The 15,572-nt window shown below is 45.9% G+C and overlaps 1 protein-coding gene across 1 annotated transcript; it reads right to left on the bottom strand.

Moving 5' to 3' along the window:
- Positions 1-2,201: 2,201 nt before the first annotated feature.
- MYOZ1 (myozenin 1) lies at positions 2,202-15,165 on the bottom strand. The gene is made up of 5 exons (XM_049789210.1): positions 15,093-15,165; positions 11,298-11,476; positions 7,310-7,556; positions 5,829-5,994; positions 2,202-2,433 (listed from the first exon to the last, which is right to left on the bottom strand). The coding sequence occupies exons 1-5, from the start codon at positions 15,163-15,165 to the stop codon at positions 2,202-2,204; spliced, it is 897 nt and encodes a 298-aa protein (XP_049645167.1).
- Positions 15,166-15,572: the final 407 nt, after the last annotated feature.

Genomic DNA, 15,572 nt, shown 5'->3' with positions numbered 1-15,572 from the left:
CATGCAAGACAAACACCTTACCTCCATGCTATCTCTTCTGCCCCAGGGGGTTTAGTTCTTGGTACCTCATTTTGTCCCCAGGAGTGATCTCTGTGTGCAAAGCCAGGAGTGAGGCCTGAATACTGCTGGGTGTAACCCAAAAACAAAGAAAAATGGGAAGAAGTGGGAGGCAAAGAGTACAGGGATTAATTTACTTGCCTTGGTCAACTGATCTTAATTTGACCTTGAGCATTGCCAGATGTGACCTCCACCCCCAGTTTTTTTAATTTGGTGGGAGACAGATAACCTGGCAGTGCTCAACTGATACTCCTAGATCTGTATAAGAGTGGTAGTAGAGTTCACTCCTGGTGGTGCCTAGGGGATCATGCAATGCCTAAGACTGAACCAAATGCAAAGCATACACTCTATTCAGCCCCTTAAAATCTAGCAAGTCAGCTGTACCCATTTCCTTCTGTATTCCAACATGGTTTCTGTTTCATCCTCTAGGAAATATGTTATCTTTTTTTTTCTTTTTTTTTTTTTTCTGGTTTTTGGGTCACACCCGGCAGTGCTCAGGGATTATTCCTGGCTCCAGGCTCAGAAATTGCTCCTGGCAGGCACGGGGGACCATATGGGGCGCCGGGATTCGAACCAATGACCTCCTGCATGAAAGGCAAACGCCTTACTTCCATGCTAGCTCTCCGGCCCCAAAATCTGTTATCTTTAACATATATCCCAAACCCTGTCTGGTGTCTTTTGAAAACTTGGGGTATGCTATAGTTCTGTGATAATCAGCTAATCCCATTTACCTCAATTTCTAATAAACTACATTAAAAAAAAAGTTAACACCGGGGCTGGAGTGATAGCACAACAGGAAAGGTGTTTGCCTTGCACATGGCCGACCCGAATTTGATCCCTGGCATCCCATATGGTCCTCCAGCCTTCTGGGAGTGATTTTTTTTCTTTCTTTCTTTTTTTTTTTTTCCTGTTTTTGTTTTTGGCCCACACCCACTGATGCTCAGGAGTTACTCCTGGCTCTGAGTTCAGAAATAGTTCCTGGCTTGGGGACCATTTGGGACGCCTGGTATTGAACCTAGGTCTGTCCTGGGTCAGCCACGTGAAAGGCAAGCACCCTACTGCTATGCTATCACTCTGGCCCCAACCAGGAGTGGTTTCTGAGTGCCGAGATAGGAGTAACCCCTGAGCATTGCCAGGTGTGACCCAAAAAACAAAAATAGTTAACACCAGGGTGGCCGGAGAGATAGCACAGCAGTAGGGCATTTCCCTTGCATGCTGCCGGACCTGAGTTCGATTCCCAGCATCCCACATGGTCCTCTGAGCCTGCCAGGAGCAATTTCTGAGTGCAGAGCCAGGAGTAACTCCTGAGCACAGCCAGATATGGGCCAAAAAAGAAAAAAAAAATTAACAAGTTAACAGCAGGGTCATGGGCCAGAAGGATAGTACAGTGAATAAGAAAGTAGGGCATTTGCCTTACAAACGTCCGACCTGTGTTTGATCCTTGGCACTCCATATGGTCCCTGAGCCACCAGAAGTGATTCCTGTATGTAGAGCCAGGAGTAAATCCTGAGTTTTTATTGTGATCCGAAAACAAAAATACAAAACAAAAAATAACTTAAAATAAGTTAACACCAGGGTCACTAATACCAGTTTCTTAACCATGAGACAGGATAACTTCTTAGCCTGCCTCCATATGGGCCAACATATGTTTGTTTAATAATACATCTTGTGTATTACGGAATAATTACACCTTTGTATTGTGTGGCCCAATGAATGTGGTTTCATGGGTGTGGACGTGGGTGTGTAAGCACTTAGTGTTCAGGTCTTATCTTGAAGGCTGAATAATGAATGTTTCCCCAGTTGACTTTAATTAGTCCCTGTGCATTGTTAACCTCAGTTCTTAGCTGCCCTGGAATATGAGGAGGAATTCGTTCATTTCCTTGACATTTATTGACGGTTTGCAGAGCAAATTCCAGAAAAGAGGGCCTTCATGCAGAGCAAGTGGGAAGGGATCTCTGAGTTATGAGGATGGCTTAATGGATGGGGCGAATTTGGAGGGAGGGCTGAAAAGGCATATCTCTCACTCCTTCCCCTCCCTGCCCCCCCCCCCAAGGCTGCTGGGTTTTGGTGAAAGAGTCCCTCTCGTTCCCTTCCAAATTGAAACCAGGAAGGGGACTTTGATGGCAAAGGCAGGAGGAACCACCTCACAACTCCTCTGTTTCCCCATCCAAGGGAATGCCGAGGTTCACGTTGTAGTCTACTTGCTCTCCAGAGCTCAGCCAGGGAATTGGGGTTCGATTGAAAGAAGGCCTGTTGGAGAGGTTCTGGTTGTAGAGGACCAGGGGTTCACTCAGCAGGGGCCCCAGATCAAACTTGGGCATCTGGAAGGTCATGCGTTTGGAGGCCTTCTCATATCCACCATAAGGCATGGCCGTCCTAGGAAGAAGGAAGGAGACACATTCAAGATGGAATGTAAGAAACAGAGTCTTATGAGTGAGAGGCTGCGCTATTTTATTTTATTTTATTTATTTGTTTTGTTTTTTTGGAGTCACATCCGGCAGCACTCAGGGGTTACTCCTGGCTCAATGCTCAGAAATTGCTCCTGGCAGGCTTGGGGGACCATATGGGATGCCAGGATTCGAACCACTGACCTTTTGCATGCAAGGCAAAAACGCCTTACCTCCATGCTATCTTTCCAGCCCCATGTCCTATTTTAAAGGAAAGCCAATGACCTCTAGTCTGAGAAGTCATCTGCATTCCTTAATCTTCTTCCTTACACTCCATTTCCCCTTCCTCAGCAAAAAGGAAAGAAATCTAAGTGTGTCAGAAAGAGAATATAGGTTTACACACTTCCCTGCATCCAGTCCATGCTAGTTCCAACCCCCACAACCATATGTATAGTCCTCAGAGCACTGCAAAGGCACTGGAGAGTAAGAGAGAGAGAGAGAGAGAGAGAGAGAGAGAGAGAGAGAGAGAGAGAGAGAGAGAGAGAGAGAGAGAGAGAGAACACTAGTTCTAGATGGATTCTAAAAATAGTTAGGACACAGATCAGTACTTCAGAGAAAATTGCCCCAAACACTCTCAAAACAAAGGTCTGAGTTTACCTTATATTAAAGTGTAGAAACTAAATTCAGAATTCCTACCCCTGCCTCTTCCCAGGGACCAGAGGTAGGTACAGTAAGTAGGGCATTTGCCTTACACAGAGTAGACCTGGTTTGAACCCTAGCAATCCCTATGGTCCTCTGAGTCCCACTAGGAGTAATTCCTAAGTGAAGAGCCAGAGTAAGCCATGGGCATCACCTGGTGTAGTACAAAAGCAACACAAAACAAACCAGAGTTTCTACCCCATCTCTAATAGGTTCAAGATGATCTGGCTGAAAAAACTGACATTTCCTCTTGAGATTTCAAGGAAATTTGTCTTTTTTTTTTTTATTAGGCTGATCTAACTTTGATCCCTGGAACCCCCTATCATCCTTTAAGAATGCAATGAGGGGGCCCGGAGAGATAGCACAGCGGCATTTGCCTTGCAAGCAGCCGATCCAGGACCAAAGGTGGTTGGTTCGAATCCCGGTGTCCCATATGGTCCCCCGTGCCTGCCAGGAACTATTTCTGAGCAGACAGCCAGGAGTAACCCCTGAGCACCGCCGGGTGTGACCAAAAAAAAAAAAAAAAAGAATGCAATGAGGGTTCCCTGAGCATAGATCCAGGAGTTAGCCCTGAGCACAGTCAGGAGCAGCCCAAAAACTAAAAAATAGAAAATTCAGATCTTGGGGCTGGAGAGATAGCATGGAGGTAAGGTGTTTGCCTTGCATGCAGAAGGATGATAGTTCGAATCCTGGCATCCCATATGGTCTCCCAAGCCTGCCAGGAGCAATTTCTGAGTGTAGAGCCAGGAGTAACCCCTGAGCGATGCCAGGTGTGACCCCCCGCCCCAAAAAGAAAAGAAAAGAAAAGAAAATTCAGGTCTTAACCAAATGCTTAGGGCTTCATGATGTTCTGGCTTTCTCATAGATCTGTCCAGTCTAGAAAAACCTAATTCAAAAAAAAAAATACATTAGGATATATTAAGCTTAGTATAATGAGTACCTATACTTAATATGAATTCATGTCTATACTTAGTATTTACTAGAGAAATAGAATCATACTATTGGGAGAATTAAATGAATCTATCATACTATTGGGAGAATTTTTTTTTTTTTTTTTTTTTTTGGTTTTTGGGTCACACCCGGTAACGCTCAGGGGTTAGTTTTGGCTATGCGCTCAGAAGTCGCTCCTGGCTTGGGGAACCTATGGAACACCGTGGATCGAACCATGGTCCATCCTAGTCTAGCGCTGGCAAGGCAGACACCTTATCTCTAGCGCCACCGCGCCGGCCTCATATTGGGAGAATCTTAAATGAAGGGAACTTCAAGAAGAGTTTAGAAGTATATTGGATTTTTTTTGTTTTTTTTTTTTTTCAGTTTCAGGGGCCACACCCAGTGGTGCTCAAGGGTTACTCCTGACTCTGCTCAGAAATCACTCCTGGCAGGCTTGGGATACCATATGAGATGCTAGGGATCTAACCTGGGTGGGCCACGTGCAGGGAAAATGTCCTCTCAGCTGTAATATTGCTCCGGCCCCTAGAAGTGTATTGGGGCTAGAGAGATAGTACAGCAGACAGGGCATTTGCCCTACACATATCTGACCTAGGATAAACTTCCTGCAGTATACCTCCCAGGAGTGATCCCTGAGCACAAAGCCAGAAGTAAGCATTTATCACCACTGGATGAGGGAGAAAAAAATGGAAAAGAACAAAGGATAACGAGATTGTAGGAGATAGTAGCTGCAGAAGTAGTGGTAGTGCATTTGCCTTGTACATGCCCAACCCTGGTTCATATCCTGGCATCCAACATAGTTCCCTGAAGCCTCCCAGTAGTAAGTCCTGAGCACTACCAGGTGTACCCTCCCCAAGAAAAGACAACGTTTTTCAAAAGTACAAAATATTATTCCTGGGCTGGAGCAATAGCACAGAACAGTGTGTAGGACAGGGGTCTCAAACTCGAGGCCCGTGGGCCATCTGCGGCCCTCCACACAACATTTTGTGGCCTGCGGCAGGCCTTCAAATATCGCAGTATTCTCGATTATTCGCTTACCGAATAATCACAATAAAATCGCATTAGTAAGAAAAAATCGCATTAAACATTCACATACCCCGAGCAGTTTCATTCAGGGTATGCAAATATTTAATGCGATTTTTGTGATTTTTTTCTTAATAATGCGATTTTTTATTCCAAATATTTGGTAAGCGAAATCCCTTATGCAGCCCTGCCTCACCCCGACTTTGCCTCCTACGGCCCCCCGGTAAATTGAGTTTGAGACCCCTGGTGTGGGACATTTGCCTTGCACACAGCTAACCCAAGTTTGATCCTCAGCATCGTGTATGGTCCCCTGAGCTTGCCAGGAGTAATTTCTGACCACGGAATCAGGAGTACCTGATGTGGCCTCCAAAAATAAATAAGTAAAAATAAAATAAAATATTCCTGGCTTATAGCCAAAGTTCCCAAACCCCAAGGCAATGTGACCACTTATAAGTGGTCTTTGAATTAAACTCCAGGCCCTGCCTCCCTATAGGTTTCCCCTTCATCATACTCCTTTGTCTGTACCACAGCAAAGCTCAGTTCTTTCATATTCCTCTCCTCCCTCCTCAGATTCCTTCAAAAGCATCTGAACCGAAGTTTCCATCCCAGCTAAGGGCTCAGAACCATATACAAGAAGGCTGTGATTTATGTCTCCCTGTTTTAAGGACTTGGCACAAGGGCGGGGGTTCAGCTCTGATTTCTGCCTCCCCTTACCTGTTGAAGGACTTATATTGGGGGAGTTCAGCTTTGCCTCCATAGGCCAACAGGTCCACACCAAGCTCCACTTTCTGCTGAGAGTCGATTCCCATGGCTCGCTCCCAGGGGGAAATGTAGGTCTTGAAGATAGTGACATGTTTTCCTTCTCCACCTGACGGGTCTCCTAGCAGCCAGAGTAGAGAAAAATCAAAGACCAGTTGCTAGTCACTGGAGGTTTCCACTGTGTCCCTGTCGGAGGTAGGTGCTAGAAGCAGGGGCCTGAGAGAAAACATCGTGGTGATTGGGTAGCTTTGTGGGTCCAGACTTCTGGGTGGAATGGACTCATTTCTGTCTCCCTCTTAGCACCCATTGAGATGTCCCTGTACTAAACCTCCTGCCAATTTATTCATTGGAGATACAATAATTTTCACAAATACACTTCCGATGTACTGTCTTTTTTTCTTTTTTCTTTTGTTTTTTGGGTCACACCCGGCAATGCTCAGGGATTACTCCTGTCTCTGCACTCAGAAATCGCTGCTGGCAGGCTCCGGGAACCATATGGGATGCCGGGATTTGAACCACCGTCCTTCTGCATGCAAGGCAAACGCCTTACCTCCATGCTATCTCTCCGGCTTTTTTCTTTTTCTTTCTTTTCTTTCTTTTTTTAAATCTTTCTTCTCTTCCATTTTATTTATCTGTTTATTTATTTGATTTATGGGCCACATCCAGCAGTGCTTCAGAGTTATTCCTGGCTCTGTGCTCAGAAATCTCTCCTAGCAGGTTCAGGGGACCATATGGGATGCTGAGGATAGAACCCAAGTTCATCCTGGGTTGCTGCATGCAAGGCAAATGTCCTACTACTGTACTATCTCTCTGGCCCCCATTTTATTTTTTTTATTTTTATCTTTTTCTTTTTTCTTTTTTCTTTCTTTTTTCTTTTCTTTTTTTTTTTTTTTTTTTTTTTTTTTTTGGTGTTTGGGCCATACCTGGTTATGCTTAAGGGTTACTCCTGGCTATCACTCAGAAATCACTACCGTGAATCAAACCCAGGTCCGTCCTGGGTCAACTGCTTGCAAGGTAAATGCCCTACCGCTGAGCTATCACTCCAGCCCCTAAATAAAATGTATTTTTAAAAAAGCTATCCCTGAGGCACCAGGACCAAAAAGGTGCAAGACTACTAAGTAGTAGGCTAGATACAGAGGAGACCACATATTCTAGCAACCCTGGGGGTGAGGGAAGAGGATATGGGAGGTAGGACAAAAACGGAAGTGTAGGGAGGACAATTTGGTGATGCGAATCCCCCCTGATTTTATGTAAATATGTACCTAAAATATTATTGTCAACAATATGTAAGCCACTATGATCAAAATAAAAATTATATTAAAAAAAAAAAGCTATCCCTGTAGACTTCCCTTGCCTCCCTCTCCCAGTTAGGGTTCATTCCTGGAGATACCCAGATTCTGGGAATCAGCCACTGACTCTGGAGTGAAGATACTTACCTGCCCCCATTTCTCCAGCCCCTGCTGTGCCAGCAGCTCCTCCTCTTCCAGCCTGACCCCCGGGACCACCTGCACCTCCAGGTCCAGATCCAGATCCAAAGCCCTGGTGGTGCATTTGGTCAGCGCCAATATGTCCAGCAGAGCCATATGTCCCTGCCTGGGCCCCTTCGCCCTTGCTGTAAGCCATTCCCTGCACAGCAGTGCCCAGCTGGCCCCCCACTGTGGGGAGGAACTTCTGGAAATGATCCTGGGAGAAAGGACAAAGGGAAAGAGAAATGAGCCCTGGTGTAGCAAATATGTCAATGCACATGCATGCAGAACAAGAACAAGGTGAAAGTGACCATGATGCAGTCCATGGAGAGCCATGGGATTTTCAAGGGTTTCCCCCTGGGCTCTCTGCATAATGGAGAGCCTGCCTGGGAGAAATGGAAGGCCCTCTACGATGAACCCCACCCCAGTCAGATCCTGCAATGTTACCTCAGCACCAGACCCCCCCTTTCTTATCCTTAACAAGATGAGACCAACCTTCACTGCTCCACTGTGAAGGGAGGGGATGGGAGGGCGGGGAGAAACTCAAACAGCTGGGTGCATATTTCTTACATGTGTGCCCCTAAACTCGGTCCACTGTGCCACTGAACTTGGCCCATTGTGCCCCCAAACTCGGCCCACTGCTTCATATGACTCTAGCCACTACCAGAGCAATACCAAGCTTCAAAGTGCTAAAGTTTAGACTCCCAATAGCTGAGTGTCAGCAAGAGGGACCCACAGGCCCAATGAGCATTTCTTGGGAGTTCCCCTATCTTTTGGGGGTTTGGTTTTTTTTGTTTCTTTGTTTGGTTTTGATTTTTGGACCACACCTAGCAGAGCTCAGGGGTTACTCTGGCTCTGTGCTCAGGAGTCACTCCTGGCAGGCTCGGGGACCATATGGGAAGCTGTGGATCAAACCCATGTTGGCTACATGCAAGGCAAACACCCTCCCTGCTGTGCTATCACTCTGGGCCCTATTTTTGTTTTTGAGGGGACGCATTGATCTGGAGAACCAGATTAATTTGAAGAACTAGAGGGGTCCCCACCTCCTCCTTTCTGTCCTGTCTAACACACACAACTTGCTTCTCTCTTCTTTTCTGGTCTCTCCTACATCAGAACTACCTGACAGTGAAATGAGAGAGGGGAAGGCAAGGATTGGCCCAAAGGGCAAGACTGGATTTAGTTGCAAAGCCTAAAAATAACTCCACCAATTTCTTCAGGAGTTGTCCTGGGCACCCCACCATCTACACACACACACACACACACACACACACACACACACACACACACACGCACGCACAAGCATGCACACACACCCTGCCCCACCTACTGTAACTAGACCCAGGCAGGGAAGAGGCCTCCTAAAGTTAGATCTGACCAAGTCAGCATTCCTACTGTGCTCCTATCCCAGCCAGGGCCTACATTCTGCCCAGTCCCGTGGAGACTTCTATTTCCGCTCTCTTGACTGCTCAGGGAAGGGGTGAGGTGGGGGGCAGTGCATCCTTCGATGTAGCCTCTCTCAAAGCCCTGATTCTTCTTCTTTTTTGTTTTTTCTTTTGGGGCCACAACCGATGTTGCTCAGAGATTACTCTTGGCTTTGTGTTCAGGAATTACTCCTAGTGGTATTTGGTGAACCATATAGGATGTTGAGGATCAAATGCCTTACTCACTGTGATATCACTCTGGCCCATGGAATGGCTTCTACTGTGAAGAAGATTCTAGCTGGGAACTTAGGTCCTAGAGCACAAGACAGCCATTGGGGTGCTCCCCAGGTCAATCCCCAGACTGATTCTTTCAAGCTTCTATTGCCACAATCACCTCTTTCACCTTAGAGATATTTATGGGGCACCCTGGTCTATGAAAAAGTATACAGATCAAGCATTTACTGTTAATAAAGTTTGGGGAGGGGGTGATATCCAGCAAAGCTCAGGCCTTACTCCAGGCTCTGCACTCAGGGATCACTCCTAGAAGGGATCAGGGGACCATATATACAGTTCTGGGATCAAATGCTACTTTCCATGTAAGTGCCCTATCATGTAAATACTATCTCTCCAGCCCACAGCATAAACTTGTTTTTAAGGAGGCCAGAGAGATAGCACAGCAGTAAGGCGTTTGCCTTACATGCAGCCCACCCAAGAGGAACCCGGTTCAATTCTCAGCATCTCATATGGTCCCCCAGCCTGCCAGGGGCGATTTCTGAGTGCATAACCAGTAGTAACCCCTGAGCACCACTGGGTGTGGCCCAAAGACCAATCAATCAATATAAATAAAGTTTAAAAAATAAAACTTGTTTTAAAATTTTTTTTCTCACAACTCCCAAGATTCAGTTATATAACCACTGACAGTTTAAGGAGGTTTTTAGATTTTTAGATTTACATATTAGATTTTTTTAAATGATTACAGAAGGAGATGGTTATATACACAGACATTTCATTTGGCACAATTCACTTTTGATTTGCCCACATCCCAATTTAGGGCTTGTAACTTCTTTCTTTTATTTCATAGTAATATCCCTCCCACCTTTCTCTCCTCTGTCTCTCTGTCTCTCTCTCTCTCTTTCTCCCTCTGTCTCTCTGATTCTGTCTCCCTCCATACTTCCTATTATACTTTTTTTTCTTTTTGATATTTGGGCCACACCTGGCTGCACTCAGGGATTACTCCTAGCTCCTGGCAAGCTTGGGGGACCGTATGGGATGCCTGGGATTGAACCTGGGTTTGTCCCAGGTCTGCAGTGTCAAAGGCAAATGTCCTACTGCTGTGCTATCATTCTGACCCTATACTTTAAAAAGTCACTTCACATGTTTGTGTTGTAATGATAAGGAGATAGAATCCAGGGTCTCACACATATGAAGAAGCATTAGTTCTACCATTGAGCTACTTTGGCCAATCGATAGTTTTGAGTATAAACTGTGCCCAAATATTTTATGAGACATTCTTACATTTAAAAAGAAATGTTTTGAGGCCCAGAGTGATTTGGAGCTCCAAGATCCCTCTGCTCCCCCTCCCCAATAAAATTACCAAGCAAAACCATGTCCCTGAAATTTCAATATAACTGGTTTCCTATTATTAATTTTGTTTAACTATCAAAATTTTCACAATTGTACTAAAATATTGTTCACTGTGTCCCTGAAATTTAAGGTGCTTGTATTTTTGTTTCATTTTTGGTTTGTTTTCTTGGAGAGAAGGGGACTACACTCAGTGATGCTCAGTACTTAGTCCTGGATCTGCACATAGAGATCACTCCTGGAGGAGGTTGGGGGACCAAACGGGGTGTTGAGAATCAAACCCAAGTCAACTGTATGCAAGGCAAGTGCCCTACCTGCTGTCCTATTCTCCAATCTCTTGGCTTTCTTTGTTTTGCTTTATTTCTATGCCCCAAATACGTCATGGCACATACTGGGGAAAAAAAGAGTATCTGCTTTACAATACAGCACTTGGGAGTCAGAGAGATAGTACAGGGATTCAAGTGGTTGTATGTGGTTGACTTTGATTCTGTCTTCAGGTATGGCCAGGAGTAACCTCTGAGCACAGTCAGGAGTATGCTCTAAGCACCACCAGGTGTAGCCCAGAAACCAAAAATAGCTGAATCAAAAAATAAATACAAATATGAAATGCAGCTCTGTGCATTCTGGGCCTTATCTGACAAGTCTATCTTTAACATTCCCCCTCAGGGTGTGCTGCTCCCTACTCTTCCCCCCATCTTTTTTTTTTTTTTTTTGAGCCAAGTTTTACAATTCTACATTCTAAATTCTTGGCTCTGCACTCAGGGCTCACTCCTGGAGGTGCAGTGGGGACTGTATGGAATAGTGGGAAATCAAACCCAGGTTGGTCACAAGCAAAGCAACTGCTCCATCCTCTGTGCTATTGCTCCGTCCAGCTGGTGGTACCCAGAGATTGAGGACCCATCCAGAAGCAGTGAGAGAAGCCACTAGGCTTGAGATCAAGCGAGCTCTAAACTCACCAACGAATTGTCTGAGAAGACGTTAGGGTTATTCTCATAGATGAATTTCTCCACCCGCATCTGCCGCAACTTGAACATCTTGGAGCCCCGGTTTGTAAGCAACGACAGTTCCTCCAGCATCACATCTCGTGGGACACTGATCTTCTTTCCCAGATTCAGGCCTGAACTCTCCTGACCACCTGTCAGACCTCAGGGAAAGAGGAGAGAAGGAGAGAGAGGAGGAGAGAGGAGACAGGAGAAAAAAGTGAGAAGATGAGAGAAGAGAGAGGGGAACAGAGAGAAAGATTTTGCTTGCCATCAGTGACAGGAGTGTGTGCCCCAAGGAAATCTCTGTCTGCTTTCTGAAGACTTTATTTTTTCTAGAGTTGGAACTGCAAAGAATGCAAGTAAACCGGGGTGCAGAGATGGGGCAGTGGGGCACTATGGAGAGAGAGAAAGGAAGAAAGAAAGAATGAGGGGCTGGACCAAAGAAAGACAGTCTAGAAGTGGGCGAGGGCAGAGGTGAGGTTCAGGAATTCATTGCATGCTCAGGGTTGGAGGGCCTTTGCCTCATCCCCAGCTCCCTGCAAATAAAGGGGGGGCGGGTAAAGTGATAACACAGCAGAGAGGGAGTTTGCCCTGCATGTGGCCAACCCGGGTTCAATCCCCAGCATCTCATATGGTCCCCAAGCCTGCCAGAAATAATTTCTGAGCACAGAGCAAGGAGTAACCCCTGATCACCACCAAGTGTGGCCTCAAAACAAACAAAACCAAACAAAAAGAAATATAGGAACAGAAGGACGCAGGTCTTTCATGTGGTCAATCCAGGTTCAATCCTGACATCCTCTAGGGTCTCCAGAGCACTGCCAGGTATGATCCCTGAGTGCAGAAAGGAAGCCTAGAGCACCACTGGGTGAGGCTTCACAACATATAGCATATATATTATAGATGGGATCATTGAGGAAGTGTGGGTGCAGTATGGCCAAAACTCCCACCTGTGAACTCAGCCACCTGGAAACAAAGGTTCTTGTCTTACCTTCTTTCCTTTATTCTCCCTCAGTAACCCCTGGTTGCCCATTCGTCTAGGTATTAGGGGCCCTTCACATGCAGGTGTTCCGGCCAGCCACAGGGAGCACACATGAGCAGTTCTCTTGTTTGTTTGTTTATTTATTAGGTGGTTTTTAGGCCATATCCAGCAGTGTGCAGGGGTTACTCCTGGCTGTGCATTCAAGAATCACTATTGGCAGCTTCAGGGAACCCTATGTGATACTGAGGATCGAACCTGGTTTGGCCACATTGCAAGGCAAGGACCCTCCCTATTGTACACTGGTGCCAGTCCAAAAGTTTTTGATTTTGAGAATTTACATGGGATCATAGACCTTGAGAAAGATCTCAGGAAAATTGCCCTTTATTAAGATCTTTTTTTTTTTTTTAGCTTATATGTCTACCTTTATTAAGACCTTACTTGAGGGCCCAGAGAGATAGCACAGCGGCGTTTGCCTTGCAAGCAGCCGATCCAGGACCAAAGGTGGTTGGTTCGAATCCCGGTGTCCCATATGGTCCCCCGTGCCTGCCAGGAGCTATTTCTGAGCAGATAACCAGGAGTAACCCCTGAGCACCGCCGGGTGTGGCCCAAAAACAAAAAAAAAAAAAAAAAAAAAGACCTTACTTGAAGGGCCGGAGCGATAGCTCATTGATAGGGTGTTTGCCTTGCAAGTGGCTGACCCAGACAGACCTGGTTTCAAATCCCCTGTGTCGCATATAATCCCCTAAACCAGGAACAATTTCTGAGTGTATAGCCAAGAGTAACCCTGAGCATCACCGAGTGTGGCCCCAAAACCAAAAAAGGTGGGGGGGGCAGAGAGATAGTACGGAGGTAAGGTGTTTGCCTTGCATGCAGGATGGTGGTTCGAATCTGGCATCCCATATGGTCCCCCGAGCCTGCCAGGAGTGATTTCTGAGTGTAGAGCCAGAAGTAACCTCTGCATGCTGCTGGGTGTGGGCCAAAAAAAAAAAATCTTACTTGTGCCAGACTCCAGTATATGCATTTTTCTGCCTTGTTCTGTGGTCCTGTACCTGAGTTTGGTAGTAGAAGAAGATGTGTTGGTGCCACTGGTGGTGTGGTAGTGGTGGTGGTGATGATGATGATGATGATGATGATGATGATGATGATGATGATGATGAATTAGGGCCACACCTGTCAGTGCTCAGGGTTTAGACTGGCTCAATCACTCCTGGTGAGGCCAGGAATCAAACCTAGCTTACCTGCCTGCAATGCAATCGCCCTCCCCACCATGCAATCTCTCTCTGGCCCAAGAGGAAAATATTGTCTCCAATTATTGTGTCCAGTAGTTTTACTCTAAGTCCTTTGCTACAAACATTTTTGTTGCATAACTAAAGGACCAGAAGTTTGCTGTAAAAAATAAAATAACTACTTCACAGTTTGGCTTAGCAGTTTTCTTTCAACAGACACAGAACTCCCATTTTGATATTATATATATAAAATTGGCAATGAGACTTCCTGGAGGAGTGAAGTAGGAGTGAGTGGAGAGAGACTTCCTACTAGCCTAAAAAAATAGCACAGTGGTTTGCAAATCCTCCTCCTTTGTAGAGCAGTAATCCCTCCTCAAGGTCAAAATAAGTCACAAATTGACCTTGTGGATGGCAGCTAAGAAAGGCAGTAGGTAACTCCTCAACAAGTCCTGGTGCATTGTGGCCAAGTTCTTTGGTTTAGATGCCACACAATGGCCTCTCCCCAGATCTATCAAGCAGGATTAGATGCTGGAGGGAAAATAATTAAGTTCTTCCCAGCTCACACCAACAGAAATGCTTTTGCAATTCCTGTTTCTTGAGAAGAGAGAAAATTTAGTTGGTTTTTTAGCATAGCAATTATAATGTAGACAGAATTTTGTAGTTGGCAAGGGATCTGGCTTAGACATTTGGTGAAATGTAATTACTAGCATGCGATGGAAGTATAGTGTTCATGTATACTAGTTCTTTTTTCTTTTCTTCTCTCTCTCTCTCTCTCTCTCTCTCTCTCTCTCTCTCTCTCTCTCTCTCTCTCGTTTTGGAGCCATATCCAGTGATGTTTAGGGCTCTGTACTCAGGAATCACTCCTGGCAGGGCTTTAGAAAACAACTAGTGTGTCAGAGATCAAGCCCAGGACTGCACTTACAAGGCAAGTGCCCTCCCTGCTGTACTATCTCTCAGGCCCATCTATGTGGGCTAGTTCTTACCATCCAGTCAGAGACCCATCCTTCAATAGCAGTAGAGAAAGGTCTACAGTACAAATAAAAACTCAAGGGAAATGCCTCAGAGAGCCTGAGACCTGGCATTAGATTTGACTTCAGAACCCAATAGTCAGGCTGGAGCAATAGCACAGGAGTAGAGAATTTGCCTTGCAGGCTGACCTGGGACAGACCCGGATTTGATTCCTGGCATCCCATATGGTCCCCCTAGCCTGCCAGGAGTGATTTCTGAGTTCAGAGCCAGGAGTAACCCCTGAGCACTGCCTGGTGTAACCCAAAAACTAAATAAATAAATAAACAAACAAATAAATAAATAAAATTAATGTTTTGGGGCTGGAGAGAGAGCACAGGGCTTTTGCCTTACATGCCTCTAACCCAGGACAGATGGAGGATTGTCCTGGCATCCCATATGGTCCCTTGAACCTGCCAGGGGCAATTTCTGAGTGGAGAGCCAGGAGTAACCCCAGAGCACTGCCAGGTGTGACAAAAAAAAAAAAAAACCATAGTCCTCCTAGAACTACCAGGGTTATGCCCCTCCTACCCATCCCCCCCCACAAAGAATTTGTACCTCCAGTGAGTTCCATGATCAGCTTGCTGGACTTCCTCTTCTTGTTGGGGGCTGGAGTTCCTGAGAGTGGCATTGTAAGGGGCAGGTTCGACTCAACAGCCTGGAGAAGGACAGAAGGAAGTCGGCATCTGGAGTTGGAAGACAGTTCAATGGGTAGAGCGCCTTGAGCTGAGCCAATCAGAGTTCAATCCCCAGCGCCCCTAGGAGCCTCTGAGTACAGCTGGGAAAGACTCCCTTCCAAAAACAATGATATATTCTTTGTAGGGGAGGAAGGAGATGGGTCACAACTCAAAGTGCTCAGGGCCATTCCTGGCAGTGCACCCAGGTTTGATATCTGGGACCATTTGGGGGATTTTGAACTAGGGACAGGCAGCTTGCATGCAAGGTCTCAACCCTGTCTAGCACAAGGTGGTACTTTTATTGTTGTTGTTAGTTTTGGAGCCACACTTGGCAGTATTCAGGGTTTACTCCTGGTTCTGC

Source organism: Suncus etruscus, chromosome 15 (assembly GCF_024139225.1).
Source record: "Suncus etruscus isolate mSunEtr1 chromosome 15, mSunEtr1.pri.cur, whole genome shotgun sequence".
Lineage (NCBI taxonomy): Eukaryota > Metazoa > Chordata > Mammalia > Eulipotyphla > Soricidae > Suncus > Suncus etruscus.
Note: the sequence above shows the minus strand (reverse complement) of the source record. Positions and strands in the feature narration are given on the sequence as shown.

Coding starts and splice junctions, on each gene's coding strand:
- MYOZ1 (XM_049789210.1), bottom strand. CDS start 15,165: ATGCCACTCTCAGGAACTCCAGCCCCCAACAAGAAGAGGAAGTCCAGC. Junction 7,557..11,297: donor TCTTCTCAGACAATTCGTTG/GTGAGTTTAGAG, acceptor CCTTTCTCCCAG/GATCATTTCCAGAAGTTCCT. Junction 2,434..5,828: donor CAATATAAGTCCTTCAACAG/GTAAGGGGAGGC, acceptor CCTTCTTCCTAG/GACGGCCATGCCTTATGGTG.